The sequence below is a fragment of the Apteryx mantelli genome, chromosome 1, assembly GCF_036417845.1.
Source record: "Apteryx mantelli isolate bAptMan1 chromosome 1, bAptMan1.hap1, whole genome shotgun sequence".
In the NCBI taxonomy this organism is placed as follows: Eukaryota; Metazoa; Chordata; class Aves; order Apterygiformes; family Apterygidae; genus Apteryx; species Apteryx mantelli.
This window is the reverse complement of record NC_089978.1, coordinates 31,390,728-31,407,074: the sequence shown is the minus strand read 5'-3', so window position 1 is coordinate 31,407,074 and position 16,347 is coordinate 31,390,728. Positions and strand designations below refer to the sequence as shown.

General features: G+C 41.8%; 1 protein-coding gene across 2 annotated transcripts in view; it reads left to right on the top strand.

Annotated features, from left to right (window-relative positions):
* Positions 1–15,206, top strand: part of WDFY2 (WD repeat and FYVE domain containing 2) — an 85,958-nt gene extending 70,752 nt beyond the window's left edge. Inside the window, exons 9-13 of one of the 2 annotated variants that reach the window (XM_067291679.1) lie at positions 2,505–2,606; positions 4,363–4,493; positions 4,750–4,858; positions 6,024–6,262; positions 11,482–14,082. In XM_067291679.1, coding sequence (XP_067147780.1) covers positions 2,505–2,606; positions 4,363–4,493; positions 4,750–4,858; positions 6,024–6,053 — 372 coding nt within the window. In that variant the 3' untranslated portion in view covers positions 6,054–6,262; positions 11,482–14,082. Of the gene's footprint in view, positions 1–2,504; positions 2,607–4,362; positions 4,494–4,749; positions 4,859–6,023; positions 6,263–11,481 lie in introns of both variants that reach the window. The other variant, XM_067291672.1, reaches the window with a different exon arrangement.
* The last annotated feature ends 1,141 nt before the right edge of the window (positions 15,207–16,347 follow it).

The following is a 16,347-nucleotide window of genomic DNA, read 5'->3' as shown; positions in this document are numbered from 1 at the left end:
AAGGGTTTTCGGTCTCCCCTGGTTGTGTGGGTCTCTCTCAAGCAAGGGCTCAGGAGACTTTCATAAGTGGAAAAACGGATTGAAAAATCTGCTGAAATAGGCCTAGGCAGGAACTGAACTACTCTTAGCCCCTTTTTCACATGAATTAACATTCCAGTTGGCTCTCTTTAATTGCTGATCTAGTGGCCAATTATGTCATCAGCTCCAGAAGTGAAACGAAAGCAGAGCAGCTTCCTCCCTCCCAACAGATGTTTCCTCATTGCTGCAACTCAAACATCCAGAAATGAAAATCTTATTTATTTGCTGTCTTAGAAAGACTACAATAAGGGATAAAATTGGTTTGTTGTGAAACAAATGGCAGTGTTGTGAGAGGACTGGTTAAAAACTGGAGGAGAAATATAATTAGCTAAATGAGAGTTTAGCAGCAGGTGCTGCCAAACGGGTGTTCTGCTTTCTCTAGATGGGGCTGTATGGGCTTGTTCTTGTTATCAGTGGTGCAATAGGGAGTCCATTGTGCTAAATCACTTCCAAAACCTGAATCTTTGGGATTTTAATACCAGATCTTGTTTTGGGCTCCTAAAGCACTTTCTTCTGGATTTTGACTATTGTATTTTTTGCCTGTTTTTTTCCCACTTGATGTTACCAGATTTTCCCACATCTCTGAGATTACATTAGAATGCATTAAGCCGTTTTTTCCCTTGGTTTCTTATTTTAAATTCTATTTTTAAAAACCTGTAAGAAGCGAACATCTGAAAGATGCTAGAAGCTGTGTTTCCATTTTACTGCAAAGCAGTAGTAACTGCACAGTAGTGCAGTAACTGCAAGTAGTGACTTGCAGTAGTCACTAGCAAAACATCTTCTTCATGTATATATAGTGTTCAGATGCTTCAGAGATGAAAAATGTATTCATGCAGATGTAAATCTATAGGCATTAAACTAAAAGACAGTTGCAGGTAGGAAAGACAGGAATTTACCCCTGCAGAATGACCTGCCTTTAAAGTAGCTGACAGAAAAGCTGAAACAGACAGTTGGGGGTCAGAGTAATCAGGGGAATTGAGGGACTCAGTCAGCCTTACCGTATGCTTGTCTGGCTTTCATATTGTTTTTAATTCTTAATCTTAACTGTGTCTCTTGCCTTCTTTAACTGCAATACTTGAGAAGCTTGTGGCTCTGATAAGCCAACCGCAGTTTGTTAATAGCGCTTCCTCACAAAGTATTTAATTTAATTTATTATTTATTTAATGTTTTCCGGGTGGTGGGGGTGGATGAGAGCATGTCACTGCGCTGCCTAAGCAGTGCTGGGAGGGCTGGGGGTTGCCTCACCACAGGGACAGGAAGGATTTGCTTGCCAGCACCTGCTTTGGCCTGAGCGCTTGTCCAGGTGGACAGGCGAGAGGAGCAGAAGTCATCTGGTGGGAAGGAGCCTTGCATAGGACTGACAGACTGTCCCCTGACAGACAGACAGTTGGAGGAGGGTCAAATGCAGCTGCCCTCTGAAATGGGGAACCAAGGCTCTTCCTGCAGAGCGTGTCCCAGAGAGGGTTTCCTAAACACGGTGGGGAGAAGCACTGCCTGTCCCCTGGCGACTCAGTGCAGCACATGTGTCAGAGGACCCAAGGGTACAGGAGGAGGTCGCCTGCCCCCTCCACGTGCCTCCCCACTGCTGCAGGCGTTTCCTGACATCTTCCAGGGTCAAACAAAACTTGTTTCTCCAAGCAAAACTTGTTCCCCTTGGCCAAAACTTGCTTCTGTTCATTCCATGCAAAATGGCTGGAGGAGAGAGAAATGCCTTTATTATTTTCTTTTAATTGAATCTTCTCTATCCTTACCCCCTTCATCTACAGCATGAGCGCGAAGCTACACATTGCATTAGGAAATGGAAGACTTGCCTTACATCTTCTTTGTGTAAAAGCAGGGAAAAGAGTTGTTTGGGGTTTTTAGGCTTGTTCAGGAGACTCATCTTTCTCAGCCCTGCATGTGATTTGTAACAAATACCTCTGACAGCAGGAATGTTGGGAATATCTCTCACGATATTAAAAGAAGGAAAAAAGGCAGCATTTCAGATACCTCCCCCTCTTCTTCCATCCAGATGATTAGCTCAGCTGTTGGAAATACTAATTGCCTCCAGTTTCCAGCAGAGGCAGTAGCAGATGGTAAATGCTGTCCAGTTGGACATTCATTTTTATACACCTAATTCTAAACTTGGAGAGGTGGCAGGAGGCTTGTTTGTTCTTGGGTTATTTTTATCATCTTATAATCAAATTCTGCTTTATGTGTAGGGTGAGAAGTATTGCTCCTCTGTCCTTCAAGGCTCAAAGCTGAGCTAAAAAGACATTTCAGGGAGCAGTCAAAATGATTTCTTGTAAAAATGGGGATTTTTAATCAAGTTCACTTGACAAAGTTACTGCACCCAAAACGTCTTTCTTGTCCTGTCACTGGGCTCCAATGAATGATTTTCTGCTTGTTGCTCATTCCCTTTTTGTGTGTGTGTATGTGTGTTGCAGACACCCGAATGGTTGGACAGCGACTCCTGTCAAAAATGTGACCAGCCTTTCTTCTGGAACTTCAAACAGATGTGGGACAGTAAGAAAATAGGCCTCAGGCAGGTTAGTACGATCCTTTGATACTTTAGCATAATGCAGTTAGGCTCTCCTCTCAGCAGATTACAGTAACTTTTTTTCCTCTAAAGAGTGAAGAACGTGCACTTTGTTTTTCCACTGAGTGCTCAATAGTTGGGTAGTGAGCTCCTCTTGGTGATCAGGCTTGGTTTCACTATGCAGGGGAAAACACTGAGAGCGAAAAGCCTTGCCCGTTAGAAGCAGAAGAAATTTTTGCAGCTGGTCCCAATAGCAAATGCATATAATAGATGTTGGGCTGACTAAATTTGCTGTTTCTGGGCTGTCCACAGTTTTAACCATGTGGGATTTAGCTTATTGTCAGTTGAATCGGTTTTAGAAAGAAATTTGCAGCTGATTTCTGCAGATAGTGTTGGAAGCAAAGCTGTTTTCCATGGGCTTGGGTAAACATCTGTAACTGCTCAGGCTGTGTTGGAAAAGGCTTATTGGTCTGCTTGGAACATGCAGTTACATTTTTCTGCCCAGTAGTAAAGGGCCACAGCTTGCAGCCTTTCAGGAAAGGAGCGTAAAAACACAGAAAAGGGTGTTCTTATGGAGCTTGAAAGTCAGGTGTCTGGGCCACAGCTGAGCATTTTCTCATTCTTTATATAATGCTTGTCACCATAGTGCCTGGCTCTCCAATGACAGACAAGGCAGCACTGCAGTCTCACGCAGCAGTATGTGAGGAAACAGGATCCAGGTAGTATCAAAATGCAGACACACTAGTACTTCTGAGGCTGAAAACAGCCAAAGAGTTTGAGGTGATTAGGTGATATATGTTTATATTTAGAGGGAGAGGCTGAGATGAGACTCCAGAATGACATTGCACTAATGCTGATAATGGCAGCGTGGCCCCATGCTTCTTTGACCTGGACATGTTTTAATGTGTCACATATTGCTGAGCGTTGTTGTTGTCCCGTACATCCCCAAAGTAAGAATCAAGAGGGTTTTTTTTTCCTCTGAGGAAAAACACCAGGTTGAGAATTGTTGTGCTCACCACTTAGTGTTGTATGATTAGCTGTCTTCCAACTTGATCGTTCAATAGCTGGCACCAATACCAACTTTGGAGAAAGGGGATTGGGTTAAAATTTAACCTCAGCAGTTCCCAGGCCTCTGCTGCTCTGCACATCAGCAGAGGGAGGAGGTGCATCTGCCTCCTCCAGGTACAGTGGGGATCACAGCTCCCAGCTCTGTGAGGGCTTCCTTCTAGAGGGGCTTCCTCGTCCTCTTCCTCCATCTCTATCTCTTTTAATGAAAAGAGCACAGCTTGGATTTTTTTTCTCCTCTCATCCTGTTACACCCCCATTTAGCACTGGCCACACTCGCACTCAGTGAAGAAGCCCTGACCTGCAGCTACACGCACAGATCCCAAAGCACTTAGTAGGAGAGGAAACGATGATTTACTGGATGATGTACATTGTGACCCTGCAGCATGGGGTAGAGAGGTAGAGCCCACCTCACCTGTGCAGTGCTTTATCTGCCAGGTCCCAGTGTCCATGTTAGTGATCAGCTGCTGCTAGCTCCAGGTAGAGAAGGAGAAGAAAAATTGACAGTAAGATTTTTTTTCCCCATTTACTCTAATGTTTCTGCCTGTTTTCCTTTGTTTTCCCTGGAAGAGTCACTTTCCTGTTTGCTGCAACTTTGGCTCAGTCCTGTTGAAGTGAACTGGTAGAATCAGACAGAGCTGAGCAGTGATTGGCCTCTGGGTGGTGGGTGAAGATATCTTTTTGTGTGTTGCCTCTCACAGCATCACTGCCGGAAGTGTGGGAAAGCCGTGTGTGGTAAATGCAGCTCTAAGCGCTCCTCCATCCCGCTAATGGGATTTGAATTTGAAGTGAGAGTCTGCGATAGCTGTCACGAGTCCATAACAGATGAAGAGTAAGTGTGGGCACTGAGCAGGCTTGCATTGGAGTGGGGCAAAATTCCTGGCCCTGGGAGAGCCAGAGCAGATGCAAGGGTGTGGGGTGGTAGTGGCCAGGGGGGTGGTCCCCAGGCTCTTTCTCTGAGGGATGCCTCTGCCGTACCTCCCAAACCAGGAGGGATAACCTTCCATCCCTGCCTCTTCTCTTAGTGAACACTTCAGGGGAAAACCCTGCAGTCGTGGTCTTTGCTGATTTTGGATCTGTTTCTTCAGGCGGGCACCCACAGCTACTTTCCATGACAGTAAGCACAACATAGTTCACGTACACTTTGATGCCACCAGGGGATGGCTGTTGACCTCGGGGACAGACAAGGTTATTAAGGTAGGAGTGAAGAGATTTCTCTAGCTCTTGTGTTTCATCTCCCCTTTCTCTCCCTTGTGAGTCCAGATATGTCCCACCTGATTTCTTTCACCTGCAGAGACCTCTCTCACAGTCACTAATTCCCCGCTTCTGCCCGATAACAATCAATATTCCTTCTCCATGCAGGAGAATGGAAAATTGCTCCATTCTTCTAAAACTCACTTAGTTTCAAAGTAAGACTTTTGAAATCCCTGTCAGGGATTTTTCTTACATGAGTCTTGTGAAGCACTCAGAGCATCAATAAAATCCTGCAAATTCCTCCTTCTGTGGCAGCACACATTTTTCAAGGGTAAGGGGAGCGGTTAGTTTCTATAGGAAGAATATAAAGAGAATGTCATAAGAGAATGTCATTTGTGTATAATGAAAAAGCTATTCGTGGGCCAGAGCTTTCTGCATTCTGTAGCAAAACAGAGAAGTTCAGCTACCTAGATAGAGCTCACTTTTGGGAAGCCGAAGGTATATGTCCGGCTAAAATAGACACTGGATCACATATAGAAGGTCTTCTGCATACATGGTTTGGTTGTCTGAGTTCTGTATATGTCACTGAAAGTGCATTTGAAGTCTTGGTTTATGAGCTTATTGCCTGAAGTGGCTGGGACTAGACTAGCTACATCCAAGTAAGTGTTCACTGTACCTTTTCCTCAGGGAAGACAAACTGTATTTCAGTATGGCTAATCTCAGTTTATGTAGCTAAATAAAGAGAGGCCCTTCCAATGTCAGATCTCCCTGCACAGAAATAGCTAAAATTATGAATAATTTTATAACAAAGCTCTGTTTCAATGATTAAAAAAACCCTCATGTTGTGTTGTGACTGTGCTAACCATTCGAGTTAGCAATACACTTTGGTTTTTGGTTTCTCTTAAGGACCTGTTACAACTATGAACCTGGCTTACAGTGTAAAGTATAATGACACAGAGTGTCATTTCGTCAAATTCTACCAGTCTGACATGAATGCTGAAAAATGAAATCAAACTTATTTGGACCAGATGCTTCCATTTTTGACCAAATGGCCTCTCTTAAGCAAAGAAAAAGGTGCAGATTACATAGATATGGCCTTATATACTATATTATATTTTATTACTTTTACCATTATTCACTATGGTATTATCTTTTATTGTATTAACAGTTGTGGGATATGACACCAGTAGTGTCTTGATGACACATCAGTGGAACTTGAAAGGTGGTATTTACAGAAGAAACAGATTTTCTAACCCTAATCATACTGCAGAAGATAGATAACGCTGGGCGCCTGTGGCAGATGAGGAAGGAACTAATGCGTTTACAATTATTTTATGTCCTCTGCTTGATCAAGGCTGAACATTTGCATGAATACTCTTTCCACTTATTCTCAAAATATACAAGAAGGTATTTTTTTAAACTAATGGTTTGTACGATCTGACTGTGCTTGGTTGTCTTGAGTTTGTTTGGAAAATCTGTGTGCAGTGCAATTTTTAGTTTTTATATTTCATTGTGTCAGAATACTTGCTGCTTTGTACAGAAGGTTCTTGGGTCGTTTCTTACCGTGTACATTTTCAACATCAGCATACTGTGTAAGGCAATCGGATCTCCCCCCAGCGAGCACCTATTTATTTGTGATATTTCGGCTAGCAATATTCTCTTCAGTAGGGAAACTTCAGGCAGGACATTGCATGTTCTCTCGTCACATCACTAAGGATCAGATGGACTATGGCAATTCCAAAAAGGGCTCTACCGTCTACTTGTCTGAGCAGACGTCATCCGGAAAATGTTTTATTGTTTCATGGTAGTTTAAAATACAGCTTCCTGGCTCTTTCCTTGCTGCACAAGTTGCAAAACCAGGCGGCAGGTTGCTTGGCAACTAATTTCTACAAAAGCTGAAATAGTTTTCCAGCTCAGAGCATTGCAAGGAGCACACAGGTCTGTTTGAATTTGATGAGGCTGACAGGCTCATTCAAATTAAATTATTGGCAACTGAGGCTTTTGGGAGTGTGTGCACAGAGGGGGAGATCTAAAACTGGTCTGGGTCTGAAAAGTCTGTTTTACCTCTACCTCTACCTTGCACAGCAACATTTCAGCATTTATACCTGTCTCTGTTGTTGAAGATGATTTTGATTTTCCTGTTTTCCATATGGTTAGTCATATTTATTCTTAAAATGCTGATGGTTTTTATTAATTGCCTCTACAGACCAGAAACTGATATTGCTGAATGACACCAATTGTCCTGTTGTCATATTTGGCAGTTTCTTTTAAAAATAAAAAGTATTTAAAAGCCTGGATTGACCAAAATTACCTTTTTAAAAGGACATTGTCAAGATGAATAAACAAAAACAATCCCTTTCTTTTCCAGAGGGATCATATCTGAAAAACCATCTCTCAATTTCTTTAATCCATTTCACTTTTAAACACACCGTTGTTGCTCTTTGAAGAAACTGGCTTAGAAAATAGAGCTGCAGAGCAGACCGAGGAGTTTCCTGTCTCTCCTGTTTAAGCAGGCCTTGTGGTCTGGATTGCTGTGACACAGCAAGTCATTGGTGCTCAATTTTGCCCCATTTTGTACTTTCCTTTTCCCCTCTAAAGTGAGGCGTTGATTATTTTTACCACCATAAAGAACATTGCTCCATAGAGAAAAGTCACATTTAGGGTTGAGTGATAACTCTAAAAGAAAGTAAAGCTTCTCCTTTGCTTGCCTGACAGTAACTCTTGTTTGAGCAGGGCAAAGGGGGGGAAAAGCAATCTGTGGTATTAATTCTTGACTGATTAATTGCCACAGTAAAGGGCGAGTAGTGCATGTGGTAGGACTGCTACATATTTTCAGGGAATTTTTTCTTTTTATGCACCCTAGGAAGTGGGCTTAAGCATTTTGCAATCCTGTTGTCTGAAATCATGCCACTCTGGCTTTCTGGCCGTAAAGCCTGTTGGTCCCCCTGTAGGCAGCGTATTTTAATGCATATTTTCAAATATGATTTACATAGCACTAAAAAGAGTCTTTTTTCCAGTTTAAATGTTAATTCTTTTGTAAGTCCTCCTACTTTCTCTCCTGGAAGCTGGATGTTTGTTTCCTCTTGGACAGCTTTTCATTGCACCTTGTGCATATTTTCTGATGACTGAAGCGTTCTTGGCTGTCAGAGCTAGGCAAGATGAGTGAGTGGCCTGCCAAGGTCTCATTTCAACTGGAGGAGGTGTTTGCAACTTTGCCGGACTATGCTGTTCCACATTACCTCAGGCTGAGGGCCTTTTGGCCAAAGACAGATTTGCTTTGCTGCCACAGAGACTGTCTCACACACGGGCAGAAACATGGGAGCTCTGAAGTAGACTTAAATCACTGCTCAGCTTGTGTTCCTGAGGAGATGAAATGGTTGCAACAAGCCTGGATACAATGTGAATTGTGCTTACCTTAATGGAGCTGCGAAATCAGCAGGCTGAGGATCTGCCCCTACGTTAATACTCAGTCCCTTTATACCATATGGAAATTGAAATAAAAGTGAGGGGCCCGACTCTAAAGAGGACTAAATTTGGGAGCAAGGTGTGTTTGGACTACTCTGCAATAAACTCCTGGTCCCTCTTCCCTTCCCAAGGAGCTGTGGTTTCAGTGTCACAAAGAAACTTATGGGTGGATGCTGGGTATACAAATCCATTTTGCAGAATTTCCCTTTCTGTTTTTTCTGACTAAAGTACCTGCAGAGTTATCTGAATTTAACTTGGATGTCCCAGTGTCTTGCAGTCTCAAGATAGAATGGTCTTGGCTTAGAAAATCCTATAAGCTGAAGGGGGAGCTGGTGGAGGGGGTGGAAGGGAAGTGTGTCCCCTTGCTATGATCTTAAAAGATACAATGTAGAGATATCAAGGGGAAATAGGCATGTGTAACTCAAACAGTAATTCCTTTACCTCCCAAATGAAACTAGAAGGATTTGACATTGGGAGAGTTAAAAATGCCTCCCCTCCTGTTCTGCTTTGTTAGTGTAACAGTATCGATTTCTTTTGTCTTCTTGATCAGCACAAATAGGGATCCCTGCTGCCTGGGCCTTTCTTTCCATTTTAGTCACAAAATAACAAACCTGAGCTATTTTTATGAATTGCACTCTTTGCAGGGGGTAGAGTGTCTTTCAGTGCAGATGCATACTGTGCAATGCCCCCCTCCACACGCACACACTCAGACAAAGCAAAGCCCCTCTTCCCTGGGGTTTCTGGATTGCAGCACCAGGCTTTTAGTTATATTTCCTGCTGTGCCAGTGGGCATGCAACCAATGCCGGCCTTCCTCCACTTTTGAGTTTAGAACAGATAGATTTTCATCTCTCTCTTAGCTTGCGTTTCTTTGGGGGAAGAAGCAGTGCTCTTCAGAGAATCTCCTGCAATTTCTAGTTTTAAAAATAAACAGTAGCTGTAGTGCTTATGCAGTGAAGAGGCAGGCATTGGTCCTGTACATAGTGCCTGAACAGCGGACTTGAGCCATGCGTGTACCAGGCAGCTGAAGGAAGATAGACCTGAGACCTGGAGTCTCCCCAGCTCCAGACTTTAGTCCTTTGAAGCAGAAAATAGGTGAAGGGAAAAAGTATGTGGGCAGCTGCTTGCCAGGATAGCACTGATGTTTCTTCCTTTTGTGGGAGGCTACCTCATGGTTAGTCATTTTGAAACAGGGTAGTGCTAAGGGTTAAAAGTTGGGCATTATTGGAGAGACTGGTTCTGTAGGCTGATGGCATTAGTGTGCCCACCTGCTAGCACTCTTGTTTACAGCTACTTCTTACAGCAAAGCCCAAGTGACCTCCCCACCTCAGTCCTGTGAACTTGAGGCAACCACCTGAATGTCAGCACATTACCTCTTAGAGCATCAAAAGGGAAAACTGCATGTGTGTGTTGCGCTTTGCCTGGCAAAGTGGCATGACTATCTCCAGCACTGAGAAAAGGAGGATGCGTTCCCTGTGCTTGGGGTTGGTTGATGATAAGAAGATGGACTGTTGGACACACAAAAAGGGGTTGTGCAGGATCCAAAAAAAGGTGTAGAAAAAAACATTTGCTTGTTTCCTCAGCTTGCCTGCTGAGGAAATCACTGTTGGAGAGGAATATGCAAATTTTTCTCTAGAGGAGTCCACCAAACATTTGCATCTACTGTGTGACTTAAAAAATGAAGAAAAGATGTATCTTTCTTTAAATCTAAAATATTAGGGCTATTGACTGTATTTGTGAATGCTACATATGATTGCCCTCACTGTTTACAATAGGGTTTGGGTAAGAACAACTAAAATTCAGTTTGGTAGCCCATAAGAGAGAGTTCTACAGTGTGTGTTTTGGCACACCCTGGTCCTTTCCAGGAGACCTCATGGAGCAAATGGGATGTTTTCAATTATGAGTTAAAGGCTTTGTTTCTATATGTGACAATAGTATGCAACAATAACGACAAGCTTGCTCCCTTTTCAGGAGGGATTAATGTGCTAAGTCCCTTCAGCACTGGCCTCTTGTGTAATACTGATGGAAAGGAGGAGCCAGCTTTTCTCTCCAAAATCACATGTGAAAGTTGTCAGGAAATCTTTGAACCTCAGAAGAATTCCCCTAGTTTGACCAATAACCTAATGTTCTTAAATTTACGTTTCAGAGATTAAGTCTTTGTGGTCACGTGTGACTTTTTATTGCATTTCCCCAGTTCGGGGGGATTTTGCACTGTGGCTTGTTTTTGGCCATCTCTGAAATTTTGTTTGCTGCAGGACAACATTGTGCTGCTAAGAATAAAAGAGGCTGAGTTCAAAGGCATTGAAATCGCTGCCATGTGGGGACATCAAACTCAAAACAGAATGGAAACAAAACAGCACAGTCTACTGGCAAAGTGGTTGCAAAAAAAAGATGCCAAGAGTGAGTGTTATCAGCATACAAAAAGAGCCAGTAGTGTAGAAATGAATATTCATCAGAATTGTACAAAGATGAACTATCTCGGTCCTCGCATTATAAGCCAACCTGCAGTCCTGGTCAGGATCCAGATGCCACGAAGAGTAGAGTTGTTCTGGTGATGGGGTGGTAGATTAAACCTATGAAGACCTAACTTGTTTCTTGTTCTATGTCTTAGTTGCCCAGTAGTAGCATCTGTCTACCTCAAGGAGTGCTGTGAGAAATGCATTAAATGTGGATGCACTTAGCTATTTAAATGATGGGAGAGAGACATCACTATTAACATGGTGCTGGGAGGTGTCAGGCCTTAAGGAGATGTTGGTTTTGCCCCTCTCTGGTTACTTGTTCCCATACATAAAATAATCTCAATGTATTAAAAGTTTTATCACCTTTACACTTTCCAAGCTTCTTTGCACAGTTTTTTCCTCCCTATTATCAGAATTCAACAACTTTGTAGATACTAATCAATACAAATACTTTGTAGCAGTTCTGGGCTTTCCTCAGATTTGAAAGACTCACTCATTAAGACCTTGACTTTGTCCTGTCCCAAGAAAATGTCCCTACTAATTCTGTGGGGTTGCTGCTACCAAGTATTCAATAAAGTTTCAGCAAAAATGAGTACATGAACTTGATTCATCCTTAGTTTCAAATTATTTTCTCTGAAGTTCTCACCACTCTGTCTTTGATGTTGAATAAAATCTTATTTCTTCTTCTCCCACCCTGCCTGCAGCCAATACCATAGTTCTCTGGCTTACAGCTTGGATGTGAACCTAATTATCTCTGGTTTGGACACTGAAGTTACGTGCTCAGTGTCCAGACAGTACTGCAGCAAACAAAGATGCACAGCTGAAGTTATGCTTTAAGAACAGGATGACCGACAGAAGCCACATATTGATAAATACCATCTACCAGGCATCTGCTGTATGACATTGTTACTTCAGAAAATCTGATTTTTCTTGACTAGTTCAAAGGTGTGGTTTAGTTTTCCAAAGGCTGCAAATGAATTTTGACTCTGTCTTTATTTGGTTAGTTCTTAAGTCCACCATACTAACCAATACCTCTCTTATGAACTTCATTGTCTTTCAGAATATAGGGATTTTACATGAAAAGTATTTCCAGCTTTGGTTCTGGTCAGTGTTTTCTAGGGATATTGCTCAGCAATTGGATCACTTTTTTTCTCTATTATATTGTAACACTTTTCTCTTCCATTCCTTTATGTAAGTAGGTGTCTCCAACATAACTGAATAAATTGTGCTAGTTCAACTCAACTGAATTCATTTCCATCAACTTTTGTCTATTGCTTTTCCTCCTGTGTGTGTCTGTGTGTCTGTGTGTTGACTTGTAACAAGGAATTTGGAGTATTGAGTTTCACTGGACCCATTCATCTACTCATTCTTTTTGTTGGCATAAAACTGGCAACTATTATCTGAGCAAATGGGGTCATTCCGTTAACATGATGAATTTTTACTTTCACTACCTGGAAATGGATGAGCAGCCCATGGAAGTGGGCCATTTGGGCAGTGTACTGATTGCCCAGTTCTCTGCGTCACCCCAAGACTGCCTGCTGATTGCCTTTCTCAGCTCCTGCCATGCCTGGAAAGTAAAGGGAAAATTAACAAGAGGGAAGCTTTTTAACCGTCAAGGAAAACCTGAAGCTCCCTGAAGTTTGCAGTGCTGTGGGTTTTGGCGCTCTTCTGTCCATCAGCGTTTGTATCTGTGAGGTACCACTTCCACTGCTGGCACAGCAAAGATTTGAGTTGTTTCTCTTGATTTCTTGTGACGGTGGAAAGCCTGCCCTGCTGCAGCCCTTTGGCCAAGCTGACACTGTGTCTCTTTGGAAGGCTGTGCGTCAGGGTCTACCTTGCTAGAGAGCAGGTTTTCTTCACAAGAATGCACCATCTTTCCAAATGTGTATCTGCTGTCTCCCTCAAGAGAGAGAAACATAAATACTTCATGACCTACTTCATAACCAAAGTTCTTGCATTTGGACACTTTTAGTCTCAGAATGTTGTTTATGTTACACTCCCTCCCCTTTAAGTTTCTTGCCTTTTCAGTATTCCTTTCTCTTTCTTAGTGTCTAGATCGGTGCTATAAGGATTGTTGCTGGAATACAGTTTTCAAGTCCTCTTATTTGCATTTCAAAACTATCTTCTGCAATCAGTGACTGTCTGTCGAAATGCACCCAGAACTTCCTCTCCCAACAAAACATAAGAAATGCAAGACACTGATGGGCAAACAAGGGAATATCCTGAGATGAGATGGGAGAGATCTGAAGCTTCCCACTTTCATTCAAAATGTTAACAGCTCGTTTTAGAAGACATCTGGGGAATACTGACCAGCGCTAATTTTAGATTAATGGGATCCAGTGTCATAAGAAGGGGAGGGTCTTTTTTTTTTTTTTTTAGCAGGGACTGTGAGCAGGCATCACACTCAAGGAATGGAAAAAGGTCCTGGGCAATAGGAAGTTATAGATTAAACTATTTTATGGCTGCCCTTCTCCACTGAAGTCATTGACCACCGGGTTGTTCTCTGAAAGAATGATTTTGTACCTTGGCAATAGCACTTAAACCATGTTCATGCTCCACTCACTGATTTAAACATTGTTTAATGAAAACTAGTACTGCTCCTACCCATTATGTCTTTAAAGACTGCTCTGTCATTCCAAGAATATAATTATTGACTGAATTGAAGAATGAAAGGTCTGGCCCAGAGCTCTGTTCCACCACATAAAATATTAACACTGAGTTCTTCAGCACTGACTAAAGTCTGTTGATATTGAAGGCCTTAGTAAAACTGCCAGCTCTCAGCCCAAGCTGAGCATGTTTCAAAATCCCACCTCAGTCATTTTTAACAGGAAGGGGTATCCCTGTTTGAGTCACGTTACCAAGGACTCGAAACAGTATTAGTGTGGAGAGTTAGGACAGCACAAAAGCTGGGAGGTATGTTGGTGCAGATGCAAGCAGTTAGTATTTGAAGCTGGCGCCAGAATAGTGAGGTATTTATATTTAAAATGCTTTCCAATTTAGTAGTAGGGTTTGGGGTTTTATGGGCTTGGGGGAATTTTGTTGTGGTACATATGAAGTTACTTTTTCTGGCCCACCCCTGCTTTCTGTAGAGAACAGTTCTACAGAAACCAAAAATACGAGAACGCTGACAGAGCCCTGGTACTCAAAAGCAGGCTACTAACAATTGTTTTCACCTTTAATCAACCACAGTTTTGTTTTGTTTTGTTTTGTTTTTTAACAAAGAACAAACATGGCCCAAAAATGAAACGTCAGGAAAAGGAAATGCTGTTTACAAAATCTTCTGGTATCTGTTGCATGAACCTAAAATTTTCACCGAAGACTAGAAGGACATTCCAGTGGCATCTGTTACTTGTGCATCTGCATCGCTGCAGTCAGTCCTGCTGCGGTGGCGATGGGCCATGTGTTCCCACTGGGACATGGGGAAATGACTCCACATGCGGTCTGTGGTGTTGCATTCCTGTTTGTGCAAAATCCCCAAGAGAAAAAGCCTTGGGCGACATTAAGAAATTAAGAAAAATGAGAAAGTCTTCAGAATGTGAATAATTAAACAACGGAGGTCAGAATCATATAAGCTTGAAAGATGATATAAGAAGAGCTGGGCTGTTAGTGGAAAGGGAAGTGAAGTAAGAACAGCCATTGTACTAGTATTTCAGGTCCTATAAAACAGGTGTGTTTTTAAGTTCTTAATGTGCATGGCTTAATAGGAATATGTACCACGTTATATTTCTGATATTCTTTCACTGGATGCCATTTTTCTCTTGCTCCTGAAAATTTTATAGGTGACACTAAATGTATTTGCTTACATGCAGGTACAATTTATTCTGAACTTCATTAACATAAAACATCTTGCTGGCTTTATAGCTACATACCTCATTTGCTCTTATGGAAAAGGTGTGAAATAAATCATCATTGGGAACATAATACCAATAGTGTGGGAGACTGCAGATTTTGTTTCTACCTGCTGTCCTGTATTTAATTTTTTTATCACAAGTGCACTTAAACCATAATATAAAGTATCTGATTCTTTTTTATACTGTGACCAAACTTAGATTAAAGCAGTTTTCATACTGTTGCCCTCATTTCCAGCTTAAGCTGTGACTAAAAAGAAAATTATGGGATATTTAAATATATCAATACAGAATGTGGACTAGAATATATGTTAAAGTGCACTTTGGGTTATTTTTATGAACTGTTTAGATATCTGTCATTCAACTTTTCTTCTATACTGCAGAGCTGAGAAGTGATTTGAATTAAAACACTCAAGTATGCAAACATTGTCTTAATTTGCTTTGAAGCTACTAGATTGAGAAATGCAGTTACTATATATGCTTTCTGCCATGCTCTTGTTTTCAGGAACTGTATTTAACAGTTTGAACAATGTAAAATGTTGTTAATATAAGGTTTTGGGGGAAATAAATGTCTGCGCAAACCTTCCTGTCATTTTGTTTCATTGTAGCGTGAGAAGGAGTTATGTTTCTAAAATGAAGCAATAGTTTGAATGCTGCTCCAGCCTCTTCAGGAAGAAGTGTGACAGCCTGAAGTGTTTCAGCAGTGCTTTTCATGGGAAAACTTATTCCAGCGCCTCTCTTACAATAAAGCCTGTATTTCTGTGGCAACTGACAACAGGCTGAAAAGCAAAGTTTTCCTAAATTGATACTTAATAGAATGCCTTTGAATATTAAGTAAATGCAGAACTCTGAAGCACGCTCTTGGTTTGAAAGTGGACATCAGCCAGTAGGATATCTTTCGGGAAACTAAAGTATGTAAAGTAGACATAATGATTTCTCCTCTGCCCATCAGCATGGCCTCAAGCTATGTCACTGTAGAGAGCTCCAGAGAACATCTGTTTTATTTTTGTGTCTAATTCTTTTGTCCTACCATACTGATCTCCAACCATGTGCAGAAACAGGTAGCATAACTTTGCTGGGTTTTGTGGGTAGCTTGCTATCAAACACACTCAGTTCAGGAGATGTGTCACCACTACTGTGTCACCACCACTGCTCGTAATAGTCTTGGCTTTTCAGTAATTAATATCTGAAACACATAAGATAAAATGAATCCCACCTGAATGTCTTAGTCTGAGCTGGGTTATCTTTAAAGTCAGTAAAAAGATATAGGTACACATGGATTGTTTCTAAACTAGATCCAATAAATCACTGTGGAAGAGCCTGTACTCTCTCTACTGATTTACAGTGGGAGTCCAGATGAATAGTTCAAATGTCCACAAGCCAGGTAATATGAATCTCATCTTCCCTATCTGGAAATAAACTGTTCCAGGCAAAATAAAGCCCTCTCATCAGGAGGTGAAGCTCTCTATCCTATAAAACTTGAGACTCCCAGTGTTCCCTTCCTCTTCTTATTCCGTTCATAATGATAAAGCAATTCCATTTGATTTTTAACAGAAAAAGCAAGCACATAAGGCTTAGCATGTTATTTCTTTTTATCCTGGAGTCATGCAGCCATTTCTCCATTGCCTGAAGGGGAGTAGTCCAATCACATCAGGGTGTGGTGCATGTTGAGGTCCCCTCCTTCATAGTGTCTTGACGTAAATGGGATAATATTCTGTCCTG